This window comes from Alligator mississippiensis, chromosome 13 (genome assembly GCF_030867095.1).
Source record: "Alligator mississippiensis isolate rAllMis1 chromosome 13, rAllMis1, whole genome shotgun sequence".
NCBI lineage: Eukaryota > Metazoa > Chordata > Crocodylia > Alligatoridae > Alligator > Alligator mississippiensis.
Window position 1 is genome coordinate 55,151,268 of NC_081836.1, and position 22,154 is coordinate 55,173,421.

General features: G+C 51.7%; 1 protein-coding gene across 3 annotated transcripts in view; it reads left to right on the top strand.

The window, feature by feature from the left end:
• Positions 1-4,389: 4,389 nt before the first annotated feature.
• Positions 4,390-22,154, top strand: part of SLC5A10 (solute carrier family 5 member 10) — a 55,159-nt gene continuing 37,394 nt past the window's right edge. Inside the window, exons 1-7 of one of the 3 annotated variants that reach the window (XM_019494573.2) lie at positions 4,390-4,584; positions 6,637-6,708; positions 7,138-7,242; positions 8,050-8,109; positions 8,434-8,538; positions 16,553-16,658; positions 18,651-18,731. In XM_019494573.2, coding sequence (XP_019350118.1) covers positions 4,474-4,584; positions 6,637-6,708; positions 7,138-7,242; positions 8,050-8,109; positions 8,434-8,538; positions 16,553-16,658; positions 18,651-18,731 — 640 coding nt within the window. In that variant the 5' untranslated portion in view covers positions 4,390-4,473. The remainder of the gene's footprint in view (positions 4,585-6,636; positions 6,709-7,137; positions 7,243-8,049; positions 8,110-8,433; positions 8,539-16,552; positions 16,659-18,650; positions 18,732-22,154) is intronic. The other 2 variants (XM_019494574.2, XM_019494576.2) reach the window with 2 other exon arrangements.

A 22,154-nucleotide genomic window follows, 5' to 3' on the forward strand; every position in this document is an offset into this window, starting at 1 on the left:
CCGCCTTAAAATGTGGCTTCATCATGAATTGCTGCTGGGTGTGTGGCAGTATTGGAAGAATCATTCAGGTACCTTTGACTTATTTGTATAAGCTCAGAGTATGTGCTAAGGCAATAGGGCAACTAATTGGTTCTGTTATGTTGCTTTATTGTGAAACTGGGGAAGGGTGTGGGGGAGAAAATAATTGCTGAACTGCTGCACTTCACTAATTGCATGAAGCGGCAATCATACATAGTTCCATATAGCATCCTAGGTGTGCCTGGTGCTTTTAGACCAACAGGGCTCATCCATAATAAATGTGTGTACTTATTTGCTGTCACTGCATCAATTTCTATGCTGTGTCCTGCTGTTGACGAAGCCTGAAAGGCTTGGGCTTCCTTTAACATTCGTTATCCAGGTGTGCACATATCCACAAACGCTTCATTAGGTTGGTCTGGCTCCATAATCGTTCATTTGTAGAGGATCCTTTTTGAATGCTGTTGATGAGCAATGGCAACTAAATATCTGTATGCTTCATTAGCGATAAGCCATTGTGTTGCAAACAGGAATCTAATGTTTCCTTGGGGTTTTTTTCCAGTCTGCAGGTGTGCTTAGAGGGTGGCATAGAGACAGATGAGCAGGCACAGCAACAGCAGTGGGGAGCCCAGCTTAGGTTTCGGGCCCTCTGCTTTTGTACATTACAGAATGAAAACCCATGCCCCTCTCCCTCAAATCACCAGGTCCATGAGGTAGGTAGTTACAGAGATCCCTGAGCAGGTCTGACAAGCTCTTTGGAGGGCACAGCTGCGCTAAACATATGTGCTGTCAGCTTAGACGCTTGAGTTCAGGGACCTGAAAAACTCCCAGAGGTTCTGGCTATAACAACTGACACCTGGGTCCAGCTTTGGCTATGCAAACCCTTTATCATCTTAATTAAATGCAAACTATGTTAATAAAATACTTGGGTTTCAAGATCAAACGCTCAGAAATTAAGTAATGTCTCAGTTCAGTTTGCACAGTCCGGCTTAAATTGGTGAGGTTTTTTTTTTTTATACATGAAAGCATCTTTGGTGATTTAAGCTGGTGAGACTTTGCATATACTGTATAGTGGAAACACCAGATTCTAGTTGTTGCTAAGCCTCTTATTTGTCTAGGTTCGGTAACTTTTTTTTCCCCAAGGATTCAGAACTTGGGTTGAATGTGCGATGGTAAAAGGCACATCTCTGATGCACAGCTCGTTTGCTCCATGCTGAATTTCAAGTTCCTATTCCAAAGCAGAGGGCCTCTCTCAGAAAAGGCCTCAGTATTTTTAGCACTTGTAGAAATGCTGAACCTCAGCCTCTTTGTCCTCCTTCCTTCTGCCCAAAATCTTCAGCTTGAAGCTGGCACACGCATGCTGGGGGGCACTTCAGCTCAAATGTTACAATCAAGCTGGCAACAGGGCCATCTTCTATCTAGGAAGTATTGTGCAAAAATAATAGGCGGTGCTATGATAGACTGATCTGAAACACGTTCTGCCTTGTGCTAAACTCTGGATTTGGAGTTTGAGCTCCCAAGTTGTGTGTGTTTAGGATTTAGAGTTTTGTTCTGCTCCATTACAGAAAGACTGTATTTGGCATTTGAATTTGGGGTGTTTTGGGTCAGTTCCTAATTTCAAATGCCTGCCAATGACTGTCAGTCCTTTTGGCACTGGCAAAAATAGAAGTGATTAACAGCCTTTGGCAACATTAACAAAGGAAAACGAAGTGAGAAACGCCTTTCTATCATCCAAGGGCATGAACAAACTTTTGCTCGGCTGCAGGATGGCTCCTCCGTTTGCCAACAGTCAATCCATTGCTATTTGAGTTGTTGAGGAGCTATCTGCTTGCTTAACAAAACAAAACAATCCCCTAGTGTCAACTCAAACATTATTGTCCTTTCTGATAATCCCAGGAAGTTTTGCTTTCATAAGGCTGTTATCTTATCCCTAAAGTTGATTTCTGGTGTTTCCTCTCCAGAAATACACGTGCTACATGTGGTAAATGTTGAAATACAGTACGCTTGCCTTGATTGTTTAATAACCTACTAGAGTTAAAGTATAACCAAGTGGTGTTACTAGATACACTAAGATGACACATTAACATCATAAGGCTCCAAGAAAAATCTAGGTTAAACTGTCATAGGTCAGCAGGCTTGAGGACTTAGAATTTAAGGTCAAAAGCACTCGGCATTTGCTGATGTGAGAGTATCCAGAGCTGTATCAAGATATTAGAAAGATGTACTGCGAATCTATTCAAGTCACTTATGGTCATTATAGCAGTGCAACCCTTATGCAGTGACGACTGTATGCCACCTCCTTCTTAAATAAAAGGGCATCACTTAGCTAAGCAAAGTGTAATTTGACTGACACTTGGTATCAGATGCACTGAAAGCAAATGCCATGTCTCACTCTGTTTTCCCTTTACTCAGGTGCTTTGAGGATGGCAAGGGGCTTCACAAACCAGAGTGATAATGTTTTAATGTCGAGCAAACTACCCACTGTGAATAAGGTGTATGGCAAGGTTATACTTGGTAATTTCTGGCAGGAAGTGAAGAATATTGTACCCACATGTGAGGCTCGAGGAGCCTGGTTCTTTAACAGAGGGGCATTTGTAGCCTTGCCTCATTGAAAGACTTCAGCTGGAGCAGAGAAGAGAGGCAGGCATGGAGATACCTTCAGGCTGCTCAGAAAGCAGATGAACTAAGATGCAGGCTGCTGGGGTTTTCTGCTGCTCTCCCGTGCTAGAGTTGAAGGTGGTTTTCGACTGGGTGTTAGTGCTGGTCTCTGTGTCAGGCCTATGGGCTCTGTTTTGGCCCTCTGTGGTTTTATGGTCACAGCTAAGTAGAAGAGTCCTGTTGCAGAGGGAAGAGAGCACCATACTGCAGCTGCTTGCTACAGCTATGAATTTGAGTCTCACTAGGCACATAGGAAGGCTGCTCTCAGCCAACTCGGCTGTCCGTGGGTACCTGGCCACTTGGTGACTGCACATGATGATGATATTCCTTGTGTGCTTTTGCTCACAGAAACCAACTTACCCTAGTCCTGCGAGGCTGGTGGGCTGCTAGGTTCAAGCAGCCCTTTGACCTTCTAGATCAGTGGAGACCAACCTTTTTGGCAGGCATGCCACAAGTTAGCCCTGCACTTTCCTCAAGTGCTACTCCAATCTCCTTCGTTTCCCTGATTCACTGCTCTACTTTCTGCTTCCTGCCCTCTGCTTCTGAACTGATCTGCTGCTCCCCTTTCCGCTCCGTACTGTATCTCTCGTTCTCTTCCCCTTTTCTGATCTGCCACACGCATAGGCTGCCTATGCCACTTGAGGCACGTATGCAACAAGTTGCCCACCCCTTTTCTAGATCAAAAAGCTGATTTCAGGGCCTTATCCCTTTCAACACGAGTAGTAAGAACCATATATGTCAGCTTTTATTTCCCTGTCATGGCCCAATGCCCGGGTGTTGTGGGTGAAGAGAAGTTATCTTGGTGGTTGCTGCTGCTTGCTTTCCTTCAGCTTTTTGTGATATAAAAATCACTTTCATGGTAAATCTTTCAACCACAGGATGTCTGGCTGGAAAGAAACACGTGGTCCAAGAACCCAGGCCAACACTTTTAAACCATAATGTCCATGGGGGCATTGCTTTTCCACACCTACAGTCTATTAAAGACTACAGCTGTTCAAGGGCTCCCTTAACGTGCCCTCATAGTCTTGAGGGAACAGTCTCATCTCTTCATAAATGTTTCTCAGTAAAACCCTTGATCTGATGTTAAATTGTTCCTATAGTTTGGAAGCTTCTGCCTTAAGCTACTTCTCAAATGTTATTGTTGTATAGCTCTCTGGGGGAAAGGAAGCTCATGGGCACCTATAGAATCCTGTAACGTCTTGTTCTGTACATCAATGAAATGGACTCTGGGCAATGGAGACTCTAAATACAATGGTATGAGTGCCACTGATTTAATCCAAACGTCTGCTTTAGTTTCAGGTCATTGGTGCTTGCAATACCTCCTTCGCCCATTTATGAGCCTTCTTCCTTCTGCAAGGAGTGAAGGAGAGGACGACCATGCCTCGAGTAGCCTACAGCCTGTTTAAAGGAGGAATCCCTGGCTCGATACTTGAGGAATGTGTCTCCAGGATTATTACATAGGAGCATCCGCATTCAAACGTGAGCATATGTGGAGTCCCTTTACCTTCTGTTGTTTGCAGGCAGCCAGAAATGGTATGTTTACGACTCAGCAGCTGCCTAATTTACTGGACTTTGCTGTGCGTCCCTGAGCAACCATACGCTAGGAGGAAGGGGGTGGGAGATGGACGCCAGGCTGCACTTTGACTGCCAATCTGTCCACACAAGCACCTTCAGAGTGGAAATCACAGCTCTGCCTGGTTTAATGATCAATTCCCACCAACTGCTAACGAGTTACTAAGTCGGTTATTGTCCTTTGGATGCTGTGGCTCTTGCTTGGGGCCGGGCTGGGAGTGGAGGAGGATGGAGAGCAATTCTACGGCTGGATCCTTCCTCCCTCTGCAGCAGTTCAGCGTGGCGGACATAATTGTCATCGCGGTTTATTTTGCCTTAAACATAGCAGTGGGAATATGGGTAAGAGGGTCTTTTGTTTCATTGGTTGATGTGTGCTTTGGTCTGTGAAACCTCTCTGTTCCTCTCTCAGGCAGCACCTAAACTAATCCGGAGCTGCCATTCTGAAATCCCTGCTGGTTGATGACTTTATTTTCCTCTTGCATTTTAGCCTCAGGCTTTCTCAGCTTGAGTCTGGAAGGTGCTGGGAGCACTCAGCTCCCACTGAGTCTATCCTAAATGTTTCCAAAGTGCTGTGTACTGTGACCCGGTCCACCCCACGTAGCTTTGAATGCAGAGTCCGCACAACCCAGTAGCCCAATGGAGAAGGGTTCCCTGTATGAAGAGGGGTTGTGAGATCTGGCTCTAGCTGTCTGTGGCATAGTTTCAGAGTGGTTAGTTGGCTGCTGGAGATGCTGAACACAGCTCCAAGAGGCTTTCCATGGATGTCAGGACCTCTGATGACCAGTCCACCCCCATGCATCCTGCTGCATGACAGCAAGCAGACATGAAATTTTGGCCTATGGATAACTTCTGTTCAGTTTCCTCGTTGATTCTTGGCTATTGGATTGTCATGGACCCTAACCCAATAACTGGTGCCAGACCACAGGAAAACTAAGCCCAGCTGGAGATTTAAATCTTCTCTTTAGAGAGCCTCTTGCTGTGACACACGAGTTGAGTTTCCAATACTACCCCCTCTGAATGAGAAACCTGACAGGAAGCAGTGATGAGATCTGGAGAATGCCCTGCTGTGTGGGCAGGAGAGCCCCCTCAGCCTAGCATTGCTTCTCTGGGTGGGCTTTCAGAGCTTGCAGCTTTTGGGGCAGACAAAAGAGGTGTCTGGGTGGAGCATACCTGCTGTTTCTAGTGCTCCTGGGGCCACAGGGGCATTCTCACCTTTCTGGGACCAGAGAAGCGCTCTCACTCTTTCCTAGTAAGACTGGCATAGTACAGAACATTTTGTAATGATTGCATTCTCATTCATAACTGCATTGCCTCAACTTCCAGCCCTGGCACAGTGAAATGAAGTCAAGTATTCTGTGTTGGATGCTTCTGAGCAATGTATTCCCTAGGATCTGTTGATGTTGTTCCCAGTGCACCCAGGACTGTTACCTACCTATCTCGAATTACTCCAGCATCTCTTAGCAGTCTGCACTGGCTGTGAAGCAGCTCTTGGACAGGTTGTTCCTGGCAATTTCATGTATAGCTTTGCCTGTGAGAACTTACAATTATCTCATCACACACACTGATCAGCGCTGACCCAAAGATGTTCGGAGGATGCTTTGCAAATTAAGCCTGTGCTTAAGTGTTTGATGAGATTAGGGTGAGAAGTCTCTCGGTGCCTTCTAGGATCAAGCTCTTCTGTAGGCTGAAATGCACTTGAAGTAGACAAGGATACCTCTGCTTGGGGCTTCGCAGCCACTGCATCATGCATGGGCTGTGATAAAGAACAATGTTTCTGATGAAGCAGTGTGTAGAGCCTGTCCTCTCTCTCTTAGGTTCAGTAATTAAGCCATGCGTGCCTGTGTGCACACATGCTCCCTGGAAATTGCATTGTGGCTGATGGAGGAAGACCCGAGACTTATGGACAGATGTCCCTCTGCCTCTTGACCTGAAGGGGAGTCTCTGTACTCCCTGGATTGGCATTAGGAGCATAATGTATTACCCACTTCAGTCCACAGAAAGACGTGCATTGACATGTCTTAAGAGCTCTCTGCTGGATGTAAGCAGGCCTGGCTCTAGCCATTAAGTGGCCTGTAGTTGGGGGCCATGGAGGAACTGTAGCTTGAGCCTTGCTGTGTGAGCTGGCAAAGGGTTTGACCCCGTAGCCAAGCATCCTGCTTAGCACTGGGGGTTGGATGTACCCATCCTCTTGGATTCCCTGTCTGAGAGGTTCTTTCTGAGCTGCTCTAGTTCCTGACGGGCTGCATCCTGCTCAGGGCACTGCTGCCGGCTCACATCACTGACACAGCTCTTGTCACTTGTCCAAAGTCTTCTGCCCCTGGGTCACGTGCTGGGATGGGTCTGCAGGAGCTGGGTTGGGCCCTTCCCATGCTAATGCCTGTTTCCTCTCAGTCCTTGTGCAGGGTAAACAGGAACACGCTGAGCGGCTACTTCCTTGCAGGCAGGAACATGGCTTGGTGGCCTGTAAGTAAATGCCATCTCCTTCCCTTCCACCTCCACACAGGAGGACAATTGGCAGGTTCAGGTCCCACATCCAGGGGGTCTGTGGCAGACCAAGTGCCCCCAGGAAAGAGAGAGCAGCGAGGCCTCTCTTGCTGGTGTGGACGGAGGTCTTCCACGCTGGGTGATTGTCCCCACCAGTGCCTGTGGATGGGGCACACATTAGCCAGCTTGCACAGCACTGCCTCATTGCCAGGGGGGCTCTTTGCAGTCTGCCAGGCATTGATGCCTGCTCAGTGCCATCCTGGGTAGCTGCAGCCCTGCTTGAAACCAACCCAGGTCTGTGGTTCCACTGTCACATTGGAGCAGGCTTCTGTAAGCTGGCCACTGCCAAGAGGCTGCTTCCCAGCTCAGCCGCTTGCACCAACGGTGCTTCTTGTTTCTGCTTTGCAGATCGGAGCCTCCCTCTTTGCGAGCAGCGAAGGATCTGGGCTCTTCATTGGACTGGCAGGAACGGGAGCTGCGGGGGGCATCGCCGTCACCGGATTTGAGTGGAATGTAAGAATCCCTTCATGTTATTAAGCAGGTCATCACTGGAGCTCCCTGGGACAGCAAACCCTGCCCTACAGAAGGGGTTACCTCACCATTTGCAAGTAACCCTGCTGGGGCTGAGAAGAGTTAATGTGTCAAGGGAGGAGGATGACATGGGGCATGGACACACAGCATGCTTACTCTCAAATTACCCCCACCCCTAAGTGGCCAGGCACTGAGGTAGCACCTGCTTTGGGCAGCCCATCTGAGAGTGCTGGCTGTATGTGCTCTGTACTGCAGAGTACATGTACTGTGGGATGAGATCTGGGGTAAATTACTCTGGGATAAATGTGTCACGTGTCTGCACCCAGCTTGTCCCCTTCACCGGCTGGCATGCTGGGATCTGCTGAAGAACCCAGGCCTTAAATTCTTGCAGAGGTCCCATGTCCAACCTTGCAGCCATCTCCCAGGGCGGGTGGTTCCACAGTGATAGGCTAGTAGCCAGTCTTTTGGTTTTCTGAACATCACCTCCAAAGGCTTCCCCTCCAGCATAAGGCCCTGGGCCCTGATCCCCTCAATTAGTGTGCAAGAAGGTCACACGAACACTTTGTGAGAGCAAAGCCAGGAGCTAAGGACTAGGGGGCGAGGGGGGTCTGTCAGGCCTGTGTAGCTGGGAAGCTCACCCTTGAAGCCAGTGGGAGTCACAGGTCTGTATCTAAAAGCAGGGCTGGGCCCAGGGCAAGCCTCTGGGCTGGGACCCAGTGGTGCTTAAGTTGCAGCCCCTTCTGCAGATGGCGCAGCAGTAATTCAGACTTTGCTTCTGCTTCTCTGTAGGCCACGTATGTCCTGCTGGCACTGGCATGGGTGTTTGTGCCTGTCTACATCTCTGCAGGGGTAAGTGCACCCTGACTTCCCTGCTCTCATCATTGGTGACTCGCATGCTGCCTCTGGGGTCAGGCAGAGACACTCCAGGCAGGACCTGGCCCTTTGCTTCCTGTGTGACCCTCTTGTAATAACCCCCTTCTGTTGGGATAAGTGGGAAAGCAGCTGTTCCTGTCCCCTGACTCCAGGGGGAGGTATCCCCAGGGTTTCTCTTAGCTATCCAGCATCCTCCTGGCACTTTTCATCTACCTCCCCTGTATCCATTTGGGCTGCAGGTGCCTTTAGGCAAGGCTGCGGTGCCATGCAGTGACTGTGCTCCTTGTTTCCCTGTCTCAGATCATCACTGTGCCCGAGTACCTGCAGAGGAGGTTTGGAGGTGAGCGGATCCGCACGTACCTTTCGGGCCTCTCGCTTCTGCTGTCTGTCTTCACCAAGATATCGGTGAGTAACCCCCAGCTGACTGTTGTCTCAATGCCTGTGAAACTCCAGGTTTGCTGGACTAACGTTGGCCTGTGAACCCTGGGCAAAGGCCACGGCAGCAAGAACATCTGTGTGGTGGTGGCCTCTGGGAGTGTATTTGATACCCAGCAGGATGTCACATTTGTGGCAGCCCGGAAACAGAGCAGGATGGGATAAAAGCAGCTGCAAGAGGTGTCAGGAGAGGCAGAGCCTGGAAATGCCTCATATGTGGATGGGGGAAGGACCAGCATCCAGACAAGCCACACATGCTGAGGACTAGCTGGCCTCTGCAAACAGCCCCCAAGCCTGGACCCCATGTGCTGTCCCTGGCAGGCTCTCCAGCACAGATGCTTCCTGCAGGGCATATGTGGAAAAGGCTTATCACATTTAACAGGGAAGAAGAAAATAGAGTTTGAGTGGAGCTTTCCTGTGAACTGGAGGACTCGAATTAGGAGCGAGTGCCTTGGGCTTGGTTTTGGTGTCATGGAGTAGGTGAAGGGAGAGTTGGTGTAGTTTATAGGATGGTCCAAGCACCTTAAGGAAAGGTGGATTCTCTGGAATTTTTCCATTGGGAGGTGCAGCTTGGGCTTCATTTCAAGAGCTTTCTAGCTGTGCTTCTCTCGGCAGCCTCCTTGGTACCTTGGCATCCTTAGTCATAGAGAAGTCAGGCTGGAAGAGACCTCCAGAGGTCATCTAGTCCAACCCCCTGCTTGAGGGAGGATGACAAGGTTTTCTGTTTAGCAAGGTTTTCTTCATTGCTAACTCAGCTGTGTCCCAGTGCAAAGCATGCAGGGGCTTGCAAAGGGACCTGGGGAGCTGCAGGTAGCAAAGAGGCCTCTGGTCCTGAGCCCTGTCAGTTCTGCATGGGTAGAGAGCCCTGGCTCAGTCTGGAAGGAGGGGACAGGTTGTAGGAAATGAATCTGTGTGGCTTCCGGGGCTAGGGGCTGCGGAGCGTGATGCATTGTCTGATCAGGTCCTGCCATGAGACCGGGAGAGCCAGGGATGTGTTGCTGGTGTTGCAGAGCTACAGGCAGACTGTTGCTTCTGGTCCAACAAGCTAGTTCCCCACCAGGGGGTGCTTGGAGCCAGCGGGTGCATCCCTGGCTCTGTCCTGTAGACTCCAGCCTGTTTCAGGAGCTCTCTCCTTCCCTGCAGGTAGGCTGCTACTTTTCCAGCTTGCTCTGAAATGCTTTGGCTGTTGAATCTGCTTCTATGCAACACAGCGCTAATTTGGAGCCTGGATCCAGGCAATGGTATCTTCCCTGCCCTGTTCAGAGAGACAAGGAGGGCAGCAGCTAGAAAGTGTTTAAAATAATGCTTCAGATGCTTGTCATTAGCTGTGTTGGATCCCCTGGCACTGCAGTAATGCACCTGCCCTTCTGCAGGGAGCGCAGCTCTCCGATGGGGAAAAACGTTGGAAAGCGAGCGTGGGATCAATGAGGTTTCCTCAGTTATTGCCCTTGTACTGAAGAGGCATTTCAGCCTGGGCTGGTGAACTGCACCTGCCTCCGCTGTCAAGAGAGTAGGGCGCTACTCCCAGCTCTGCCACTGACCTGTTGCATGGCCTTGGGCGTGCCACTTTGCTCTGGGCTCTTGTCCCCTTTGACTGGTTAATCTGCAGGCAAGCTGGGGTGGGGACTGGCTCTCACCATCAATGCCGCCCTTGACTCAGTGGCGCCCTGGCCTCACTTGTTACCACCCAAGAAATGACCATTTATATAAATCATCAATGGTCTCAAAGCCAGATTGTCATTTGAGCATCTTGAACCAGCAGCAGCTGGTGGTGCTCACCAGGTGACACTGCTCCCTGGTCCTTGCTATGGACTCCAGGGCCTGGCATACTGCTGCGGTGTTCTGGTAGGTGTCACCTCCTGGCTCTTCATAACTCATCGCCATTCAAGATCCCACAGCAGGTTTCCAAAATCAAAGCTGGTTGCAAGAGCAGCTGGCCACATGCCACTTTGGGGGATTGCTTTCTCCCTCCATCCTGGGGCTTTCAACTGGCTCTATTATTTCCTGGCTTAGCCTAGTTCTGGAGCGTTGTTTTCATTTGTTAAGTAGCAGCTGCTGTGTCTCACTTCAGAGCTGGAGGCACTGCAGTGATGGTGTTGTAGGTGGAACACCAGTTAGATATGGAAGTGAGGAGATGATTGCCCGACCTGTTGCAGAATCATCAAATCATAGAAAATGAGAGTTGGAAGGGACCTCAGGAGGTCACACCTTGTCCAACGCCATGCTCAAAGCAGGACCATCACCAACTATCTCATCCCAGCCAAGGCTTTGTCTAGACAGGTCTTCGAAACCTCCAAGGATGGAGAGCCCACCACCTCTCTGGGTCACCTGTTCCAGTGCTTTACTACCCTCCTCATGAGAGTTTTTTCTAATATCTAACCTCAACTTCCCTTGCTGCAACTTGAGCCCATTGCTCCTTGTCCTGCCATCTGTCCCCACTGAGATCAGTCCAGCTCCATCCCCTTTGCAACGCCCCTGCAGGGATTCATAGATTCACAGATATTAGGATCGGAAGGGACATCAGGAGATCATCGAGTCCGACCCCCTGCCCTGGGCAGGAAAGAGCGCTGGGGTCAGATGAGTTGAAGGCTGCTAACAAATCCCCCCTTCAACCTTCTCTTCTGCAGATAAAATAAGCCCAGTTCCCTCAGCCTCTCCTCACAAGTCATGTGCCCCAGCCCCTGAACCATTTTCATTGTCCTCTACTGGACTCTGTCCAATTTGTCTACATCCTTTCTATAGTCCCTCCATATCTGTCTGGCTGATGTTTTCCTGCAGCCCTTGGTCCCTCGCACCTCGTCTGTGCAGTGTCCAGGAGAGAACTCCTTGCTGCTCTTAGGAAGCTGGTGGAAGAAGCAGAGCGAGAGATGCCGTAGGCTCTGTACCTATATAACTTCCCTCACTGCACCTGTTATGGATCCCAAGGAGAATTGTCTATAGTTGCTAAGCCTCTTCAATCCAGCAGTGGAGTGGGATCTTCAGAAGGACTGGCTTGCCGTTCTCAGTCCTGGCACATCTTGGTCCATGTGGGGGCTGTGCAATATGGAGTCTCTCTCCAAGTTGTCCCAGCTGCCCTCTCTTCTGGGGCCATCTCACCCATCGTAATGGAGCAGGTTGCCGCGTATTGAGGCTAGGTTTCCCTTGGGCATGGATCACACACCTGCTGTGCACAGCTCCAAGCAGCTGTTGTCCTGCTACTTATTCCTGGTTTTGAAGGGCAGAAGGGAACTGGTGTGATCATCTCACCTCACCTTCTGAACATCCCCAGTCTGAGAACCCCAAAGATTATGAACTTTGCACCTTAATTGCATTGGCTGGATTTTTCCTGCCTTGCAAAGATCACAGCCACATGCCCCAAATACTTGCCTATTCTTCTGGTGTTTTTCTGTTCACCTGGGCTCAGTGCTTGAAACTGAGAGACACTCCCTACATGGCCCACCCTGTGCCTTTTCTCTGCTAAAGTGACAGCTTCTTTGCTTTGCTGAATTTCCCTAGTCTCTGAGTCACGCAGAATCCAGAAACCGGATTCATCGGGGAGATTACACTGGCATCTAGCCCTATTCAGGGTGGATTTGGATGCTATAGCTGGTGTGATGAGCTGGGATGAATATTTGTGTGTAGAGAGGCAGAGCTGCCCCGAGATAAACTGATTCAGTCTTGTGTCACCAAATCCCCATGGCTGGGGCCTTGAGAGGCAGCGTTGTGAAACCAGCAATGCGCTCACCAGGGTGTTACCACCCCATGGTGGAAACGTCACCCTGTCCCTTGCTGGGATTGCCCTGAAGCGTGAGGGTCACTAGTTCTTCATTTTTTTCCCTACCTGGTATCCTTGGAGATGCCACGTTGGTCTCAAATCCCCATGCCCCTAAGCTAATTAACAGTGTTTCTTGCTCCCTCGGTTTTCTAGAAAAGATAGCTCCTTGTTCCTCTTCAGCCTGCCACACGCTGGTTCATTCAAGTGGCCAGCTCCCGTCAGAGGTGTATGGAGGCTGCTTCACCATCCGGGGCTTGCTCTCTTGGCTTCTGCGTGAGCTTGGACTACAGTGCTGAAGGTGGACTTAGACCCTGCTATCCACGTAGTGTATCAGCATACAGCAGGAGCTCCAAATGAGCTGTCTCCGATGTGTTGCCCCCTTTAAAGGAGAGATGGGAACCCTTAAAAAGACCCACATACCCTGTACCAGGTGGGCAGCACATGTGAGCATGTCAAGAGCATCAGCTTTTTCTAACAAATTTCTCCATCTCACAGCTAATTCATCTATTGCTGCCCTGGCTTTGCCAGTGCCATAGGGCTAAAGCTGTGAAATTCAAACCCTGCAAAGGCCCTTTGTGTCTTTTGTGAGGTGTTGACGGCATCGGAGAAGAGCAGGTTTCTCAATGAGGTCACTCGGAGGCAGGGAATAGCAATCCTCCTGACAGCACCAGTGGGCCTGACTTCAAAGGCTTTTGCCCTCCTTTTATGACTGAAATGACTTGCTTCACGAGTGGGTCATGCCTTTTAATTAGCTTGTTTTTGTATTAGGGACATCTTATGAACGAGTCAATCACATGCTCCTGCTTTTTTCTCTCCTCCACCCAAGCAAAATTAGAAGAAAGGCAGGCAGTGAGGCCATAGCTTCCTCCTAGAGAGGGATTAGGATCACTTGCACATAGCTGCAAAAAAAAAAAAAAAAAAGCATTAAGAAACCCAAGAGGAGTAATTTGGAAACAGGATCTTGGGAGCTGGGCTCTGCCAGATGGGCTGGGGTGTAGATGGGGGAGCACAGTGAAAGCTTGCTGGGTTGTTGGCCTGCAAGGTAATAAAGAACTGAAGTGGCATCAGGTGTCCTAAAGAACAAGGCTGCTCCTTTCATCCTCTTGGCCCGAAGTTGCGATGGGATCACCGGTGGTGGAAGCTGCTGCCCCGCTGAGGAGCTGGGAGCAGATGGTGGTAGAGGACAGAGCCTGTCCCATCAGTGCTGTGGGCTGGAGCAAAGCTGTCACTTGAGTTGTGTTCCCAGAGGAGGGAGGCCTGTATCGTGGATGCTGCCAGCATGGCTGCTACTGCACAGCCTTCCTTGTACGCAATTTCCGCAGGGCACCCGAGGTCTGAATGAACTGGGGGGTCCTGGACTGGTCCAGCCAGAGCTGAGGAAAATGAGGAACCTTAATGGAAACATGAGTGAAAACATCCACTTTGAACAGGCCATCTTTACCTGGTGGGAACTTTCCAATGGAAAGGTTGGCTTGGGGACATCAAGTGGTCATTTGTTACACTTGGGAGTGTTGTGCAATTAGGGGCAAATCCCAGTCCCAGTTCTGTGACCTGGAGGGTCTTGGCGCTGTGCTCCCCCTTGGACTGGCAAACGTATGGGGTGGTAGTGGAGCCATGGCCTTTATCTGGAGTGCCATGGTCCAGATCTTGCCGCTGGTTACATGGGCACTATCCTGGGATCGAACGTTGATGCCCCACTCTGAGCAAACCATGATGTGGGCCAGCGGCGTGCTGGCATCAGGCCCTGCTGAGCTCAGTATGAACCTGGTATGCTCCCTTCATCTTTATTGTACTGGGAGCACAAGAACACCTTGGGGCCCTGCCTGGCTCAGTACAGATGGCGTAATGCTGGGACCAGCTCTTTGGAAGACAGGAGGCAGATCTCGCTGCTCAGCAGTAGTTCTCAACCTTTTGTTGGACTCAAGACAGCCCCCATTACACTCAAGGCAGCCCTTGATAAATGCCAGCTCTTTGCTTTTGGTCATTTTTTGATGACAGAAAAATAACTCAGCAGTTCTGTTGCAAAGAACTCAGAAAGGGCTGAATGTTTGGGATGCTCTGGATTCCTGTTGGAAATCTCTGGGTTCATCTAAATCATGTGTAGGTGTTTGCACACCTCGCTATGCTAATAGTGTGGCAGCCTTGAAAGGATCTCAGAGTCCCAGCGCCACTGAGGAACACATAAAAGGTTTATCAGTTTTCTGTTTGTTCTCAGGCCGCAGGGAAAGTAGACCAGTTCCCATTAGAGCTTCACAGAGGGCTGGGTGGTGATCACCTCCGTTGCCTCCCTGGTACCAAATCTGTGCCAGACTGATCCAGAAGTAGGTCACCCATATTCCTCCAGGGCCGAATGTGGAGTGAGCTGCCATGGGGTAAGGGTGCTTTCATCCTCCCAACGCTACTACCACGTGACAGTTCCCACATGACTATGCTTGATGCTTTGTTTGGGGGAAGCGTTCCAGCGAGGTGAAGGGAAGAAGATGTCAAGTGGAGCTGACTGGATGGGCGGTATCGAGCCTGGGCAGCTGCGGGTGGAGAGGTAGCATCAGCACTTGGAGGTGAAGGCCGGTGGAATCCGCTCCCCTTGCCATCACTGGCCTAGCTCGCATCTCCATCGCCCAGACCAAGCCAGGTGTGACCGTGTAGGAAGATGCCAAATGCTGGGGTGTCCTCGTGCTGAGCTCCTGGGATGGGTGATAGAGCCAGCGTGTGGGGTGTTAGTTACTCTAGTTAGTGCTTTCCTCCCATCTCAGCACTTCGGGAGGGCAGGGAGCCAACATTTGTTGTCCTTGCTTTCCTGTTGTCAACCTCGGGCAGAGCAGTCCTCTGCAAGCCAAGAGCAGAGACGGGTGTAGATCCCAGCTATCCTGACTCCTGGTACTGTGCTCTAACCGTTGTCTCGCAGGCCCTGGGTGGCTGGGAAAAGGTCTCTCCCTCTTAACCATCTCCTGCCATCCAGGCTGTCAGGGGGGGTCTTCCCATGGCATCTCTGGCTGACTTGAGGCCTGATTCCCTGTGAGGTTGGCACAGAGGGATATGAACTACCCCTCCCTCTTCCCTTCTGACTGTGGATACATCCCCACTACAGTGAAAGCAGCTCATTAGACCCACCCCAGCCCATGTTCATCCCAGCTCAGGCACTGAGAGCAGTGTAGTTGCACTGACACAGTGCTCTCTGTGGCATGCCCAGCTGGGTAAGTCCTCAGGCAGGGAGCTGAGCTGTGCCATAGCTAGCCTGCTACCTGGGCAGACTCGTTTGAAGGAACCACATTTCCATGAATTGCAGTCACAGCAGTGCTCAGGCAACGCTCATGTGGATCCCATCTGCCTGAGATCCCCTCCCATCTCCATGCACTCTCCCGCACACGTGAGGCTTCCAGCTCATGGCCTGCTGCCCCGACACGGACAGCCCGGAGCTCAGAAGCGTTTGGCAGCACCTGGCAAGGAGTGGCATCTTGGCAGCCCTTTCAAAGGTGATGTGGGTGCCAAAGGAACAAATCCAGTCAAGTAACAGGCAGAGTGCCGCCAGCACCCACCCCTTTCTACATTACTGCATTGCTCACGTGTGCCTTGGGGGCTGGGGCGGCGTGGAAAGATGGCAAGCGGGTGTGCTGAGCTGGTAAAACAGAGGCCCAGCTGCGTCTTCATGCTCAGGACGGCCCTGCACTGCCCTTTGGCTTTTTTCTTAGGTGTTGGGTGAGCTGTTGCTCTGCTCCCAGAGCTCTGGGTCTGTGCAAGGGCATGACATGTCTGCAGCTCAGTGCGACTGGAAATCAATGACTTCCACCCCATCTGCTGTGCCAAGTGCCCCCCCTCCTTGAAGCACCAGCTGATGGGACCTGTTGAACTTAGGCCCTGCTCTGTAGGTCCTTCACCCCTCTTTTAGGACAGCAAGAAACATTTGGGTTAGCAGCCCCGAGTTTTCTTCCTGCTTATCCCCCCTCAGGGTCCAGCATGGTGAATGGCCATTAGAGCTCCCTTCTCCTAGTCCTCTGACGGGATGAACGTCAGCCGTGCTATGAGCTGGCATCTCTGGCTTATTGCAGGCACATCAGGTGCACTGCAGCACAGGGGAGAAGTTGTCATGCTCATATTTGCTCTGGTTTGGCTGTTCCCCACTACCCCTATTCATAGGATAAAGGGAAGTACAGCCTCTAGCCCTGTCCCCATGCACTGCCCAGCACCCTCATAGAGCCTCATTCAGACATTTCTGTGTTTTGTTTCACACAGACTGACCTGTACTCTGGGGCCCTGTTTGTGCAAGTCTGCCTGGGCTGGAACCTCTACCTTTCCACCGTCCTGATGCTGGTGGTCACGGCTCTCTACACCATTGCAGGTGCGTTGCTCGGTGGCTGGGGGAGAGAGGGAAGGCTGGTGCAGAGCAGAAAGTGAGCTGCCTTTTGGCCCCCTTGTATCTTGTGGTCCTACTTATGAACCTGGTCAACTGGAGTGCTTGTGTGAAGACCGCACGATGGGGCTCTTAACTTCTGACAGCTCATTCTCTCTCCAGTGTGTGCTTTAATGTCCCTTTCCCATAGAATCATAGAAAATTAGGGCTGGAAGGGACCTCAGGAGGTCATCTAGTCCAACGCCCTGCTCAAAGCAGGACCAGCCCCAGTTATACATGTGCATCCCCATGTACGCACAAAACCATCATGGTTTTGGTTCGTAACAGGGTCTCGCAGCTTATCTCAGGGACCTCAGCTAACACACTTCCCCATCAACTGCCCTGCTTATGATAGTCCTTAATGATCTTTGTCTGCGGAGCGCTTCACCAATGTTAACCAGTCCATCCTCAGAAACTCTCATCTCAGCAAGATCAGGAATAAGTCGAATTCTTTCTGTTTTGTTGATGGATCCACGGCAGTTGTTTTTCCGATGATTCGTGAAGTGCGGAGGTGTTGGGTTCAGAGCTGGGATTAGGATTCGTATCTTCCTTGTTCTCAGTCCCATGCTTGGACCCTTTGTCGGCCTCTCAGTTATTGCCATCAGTGGCATATTCCCTTCTTCATCAGCTCCCATGCGTGCACCCAGTGCACGATTTGGCCTGGGACCGTCCCCTGCCAGTCAGACCGATGCACCCTTTTGGTACCTCCAAGCTGTGGTGGATTCTGTGACTCTAGTCTCAAGCAAATCACTTGCATTTTTTTTCCTGCCTACAAAGCACGTGGTGGTGCCGGGAATTTTACGTAGGGTTCAGGGACTGGGTGCGGCCCCTGACTCATGGAACCATGAGAACATTTCTAAAAAAACAGGTCATCAAATCGGATGTTGCCGATTGTCTGAAACCCAGAAGGACTTGGCTGTGAGTCAGTTGCCCGGGTTGCAGTCGGTTCATATGTTGAACCATTTTCTTTACGGCTCAGCTCCTTTTTAAGCCCTTGTTTTCCATGAGCTGAATAACTCTGCTGTCACAAGGTGAGCTGTCTTGCATCAACAACAAGGATGAAGAAGGACTGGTTGGCAAAGAGGGGATGAAAGGGCTGAATTGACAAGGGCTCAACTCAATTATGTGACTAATAGGGGCCCTGTTGAATGGGTAAGGTTGGGGTGGGTATAAGCTTCAGGGAGGGTGAGGAATTGCCCAAGGGAGCCCGAGGGGGAGAGACGGGACAATGGGGTGATGTTAATTAGAGGAAGGAAATGAATGGCTTGGTAACATAAGCATTTGGGCTGGAAGAGGGTGAGCAAGGGGATGTGGGAGGAGCCCATTTGCTGGAATATCTTAAAATGGTGCAAAGAAAGAAGGGCTTAACGTGGAGTCTTAGGGTTGAAAAGGACCTTGAGATCATCGAATCCAACCACAAGCCCAGCGAAAAGTTCCTGCTTTGCTGGCTGAAGGGAAGCAGCCAGGCTCTCTCTTAAGCACGTGACTCTACTATGCCCCTGCGAGTCTCTCTTCCTGCCTTCTGACCCCGTGTGCTGAAGGCTGGAGACCTCTGCCCGGTGCTGATGACTGGGGCTGGTGCTGCCCCTGCCTTGTGCGTGGAAGTCCAGTGACCTTGTGCCCTGCGCTCTGAGCCCAGCCAGGCTGCCACCTTGAATCATGGCTTCTCTGGTTCCTCAAAGTCATTCCCCTCCCCGTTCACCTCACACCTGTGGTCCCCTAGCTGCATGGAAGTGAACGGAGCTGGTCCTCCTGTTTTCCTTCAGTAAAGGTCTTTCCAGGCCCTGTCCTCATTGGGAAGCCCGTGACGGGTTGCAGGGCAATAACCCACAGACACATCTCCATAAGAACCATTAGCTTTATTGTGCAGTTACCGCAAAGCCCATCCCTGGCCCAGTCCTGACCGAGACCCTGACGCTGTGCCTGGTTTCTCTTGCGCAGGTGGCCTGGCAGCTGTCATCTACACCGATGCGCTGCAGACCCTCATCATGGTCATTGGTGCGGTCACCTTGGCTGTGAAAGGTAAGGCCCCGGGGTAGCTCAGACAGCCCCCGGCATCCCCTTTTCACTGATATAAATTAAAATCCCCCAATGGGCTGTGATGGTGCCTAGGCTTCTTGCCAGCCCTCTGCCTAGGGGTGCAGTCCATCACTAGTGACCTTCCTGTTCGTTCATCCATACCACCAGCCCTCCAGAGTATCCCTGTAGTCTGGGTAGCAGGGAAACCTGGAGTCGCATGTTGCTCCAGGGAATTCCCAGCTGTTGCCCGTTCGGTGTTGGCTGGGGGGACCTGAGCCAGGGAGCAGCTTCCTTGAGGCACACGCACGCAGCCACGGCCAAGGCAGAAGCATCATCGTTCCACGAGGCTGCAGTCGGGGGGCTGCCCTCATTTCATTTCGTTAAGTATACTGGTCTCTGTCAGGCCTTAATGGCTTTAGCCTCACGACATCCCTGTGAGGTTGGGAAGTGTCATTGTTCTCCTGGCACAGAGGTGACCGAGGCCTGGAACACACCGTTCTCACCCAAGCACCCAACTCCGAGGTCAGGCCCCTTCGTCACTGACCTGGCGGCCAACGTGCTGGGCACCCACTGCATGCAGCAGAGCTTGCTGAGGCACCCAAGCTTGAAAGAGGTTTGACCCAAGTGCCTTGCACAGGGTTTCTCAAGGAGGAAGAGGAGCCAGATCTGCTGCCGCAGCAGTGCTTTGTACATGCGGCACCCATTGCTGGCTGGCCAGTCTCCCACGCAGCATATGTACACAGATAACACGTAAGGCCAGCAATAGGAGAGGTCTTCATGTTACCAAATGGGGAAGGAATATTCCCAACAGGTAGAGAATAGGAATAAAGCACCCAAGCCAGAATTGAGCCAAGCAAAAGGAGGCAGGCCTGCCTCTGCTGTTAGAAGTGGCTGAGGATGCACCCCTGACGGAGAAGTCAGAGCTGGGGGTGCCCCTGTATTGCTCAGTGGCAACAAAGGAGGCTCTTCAAGGCTAGTGGCCACTAGCGGGATCATGGAGGAGGAACAGCAGGAAGGCCTGTGTAAAGCTAATACTCATCTAAGGCAACCCCTGCATGTACTGTAGCTCTTTGCCTCTCTCTAGAGACTAGATCATGCCAGGGGGGTGAGTCCAGGGCTACCGCCATGGGAGAGGTGGTTGCTCTTTGTTCTGAAGCCAGAGGTTCAGTCCCATTGGGACGTGGCACAAATGCTCCACACCGGGATCCTTTGTCTCAGGAGAGGCTGAGGATCTGGTGCACCTCTTTGGGCTATGGACCTGATTTGCTTACCCTCGCAGCCACCTCTGCCATGACGCACTATGTAAGTGCTGTAGCAGTCCAGGAGGAGACAGCCAGGGCTCGGCTCTGGGATTGCTCTCAGCAGCGCCAATGCTGGCTCACGTGTGCCAGGCCTGCTCAGCCCCTCGGCACTGGCTGGGATGGAGCTTGCCTCTGTCCGCAGGTGAGAACAAACGTGCTGTCGTGCCCACGCCCTTGTTGTGGCTCAGTTACCATGGCACGTTGGGATCACTTAGCACTTTTGGCATTTGCCACCCTGACATGCACCTGGGGGCACTCGCTAGCATGGGTGGGGGAGCCAGGGGCCAAGGGCTCCACAGCCTCCTTATCTGCAGCTGCTCTTCTTACCCAGCCTGCCCCTGGTTGCAAAGGCAGGTGTCAGCACTTGCAAAACCATGCCCTTGGATCCCCTGCAGGCGCCAGTAACCTAAATACATCTATGTGCTACCTCGTGATTCAGCATTCGCTAGCTGCCCCTCCACTATTAGAGTGCTCAACACCTGTGCGAACCCAGGGATCAGGTGTGCCTCTACCAGCCATACAGGGAAGGTGGCCAGTGCTCCTGGCATGGGTTCAGGGTGAGTTTGCAAATCCAGGTTCTGCCTGAAATAAGATGAGCCTGTTTTCAGTGGCGCATTGCAGCTGCATGTGAGATGGCTGAAGTCCCCATCCCTGAACACATCCCCCTGGGATGACATTGGACAGGAGATGATGATCATTGATCACAAAGCTGGAAGCTGGTTACGTGGTGGGGGGACTGAAAGGGAAGGGGTCCAGGGAGGCCTCTGGGGAAGAATCATGCTTATTTGGGGGGTGAGATCTTACAAAAGAGACAGTAACAGAGTCAAGCCCCAGATGGAGGTCAGGACTCTGGTCTCCCTATCCCTGCTTTGGGGAATTTGCCTTGGTCTCTTGCAAAGAAAGATGCCACTGGCAAACTTCAATTTTGCCTTTTGAGCACCCCACAGCTCTAGGGTCTTCACATCTGAGGTTTGGTGCAGGTCCATCTCACAGGGTGAAGCCCATTCAAAGATCCCCATGCCGCAGGAGACCCTAGGGAGTGCAGAGGAGAAGGCCTGTGCTCATGGCTGTCGTGTTACCTGAGGGTGACGCTCTCAGTAACTGAGAGCACCAGGCCGGGAACTCGTAGAGCCCAGGCTGAGTGCTCTTCTGAGCCAAAGTGTCAGCACCCTGGAGCTGCGTACTTACCTGGGCAGCCCCAGCAGATGCCAGGCCCTTCATCTCACTCTCAAGATCAGCTGTGGGCCAGAGGATCACATGCTGGTAACCAGTTCACTTGGCACTGGGATTTTTGGGGCTACCTGGGGCTGTCTGCTACTCCATGCATTTTGGATGGGCACTTAAGAACAGTGCCCAAGTAGACACCATCCCGGTGATGGCCAGTCTCACAGAAGGGACTCCTTAGATGGCACAGGAGGGGCTCCAGACAAAAGAGGGGAAATGCCTGTGCAGCACTTGCCCAGCAGCCAAAGACCCGAGGTCACACCAAAGCTCCCAGACTTGGAGCAGAGCTGGGGCCAGCTCCAGGCCCAGCTCTGATTCTCACTGAGCAGCAGAACCAAGGAGCAGAGGAAAAGCCTGAGAGGCAAAGCCCAGGGGCTTCCCCGCCCCACCCAGCGCATTCATGTGGATTCAACCCACAGCACACCCGGCTGTGCTGGAAGCCGCCCTTCTTGCATGTCTGGACTTGGGCTTGGCCCAGCCCTTGATAACGGGGTTGCTTCCTCCACCCAGCCCACTCTTCCCCTCCACTCTGGCACCCTCCTCCCCTCTGGTAATGGCTCATGGTGAGTATGTGGTGCCAACACACCTGCCATGCCCAGGCTGAGAGCTGCCAGGCCAGGCAGCCATGTGTGCAGATCATCTATGCAGAAAAGGTTGGGGGAGACAGAGAGGCAGGTGACCAGTATTTTCTTCCCTTCCTCTGGAAACCAGGTGTGTTGCCTTCCCAGAGGATCTGGGGCCAGATTCTCCTCCCAGTTACACTAGCCAAACTCCCCAGCTTTTAATGGAGCTGCCCTGGTGCAACTGCAAGCAGCATCCAGTGTCCATCCTGCCCTTCCCTTTCCAGCACAAAGAACAGCACTGAGCCTGGGTACCCGGCAGCATCACATGCGGTGCCACA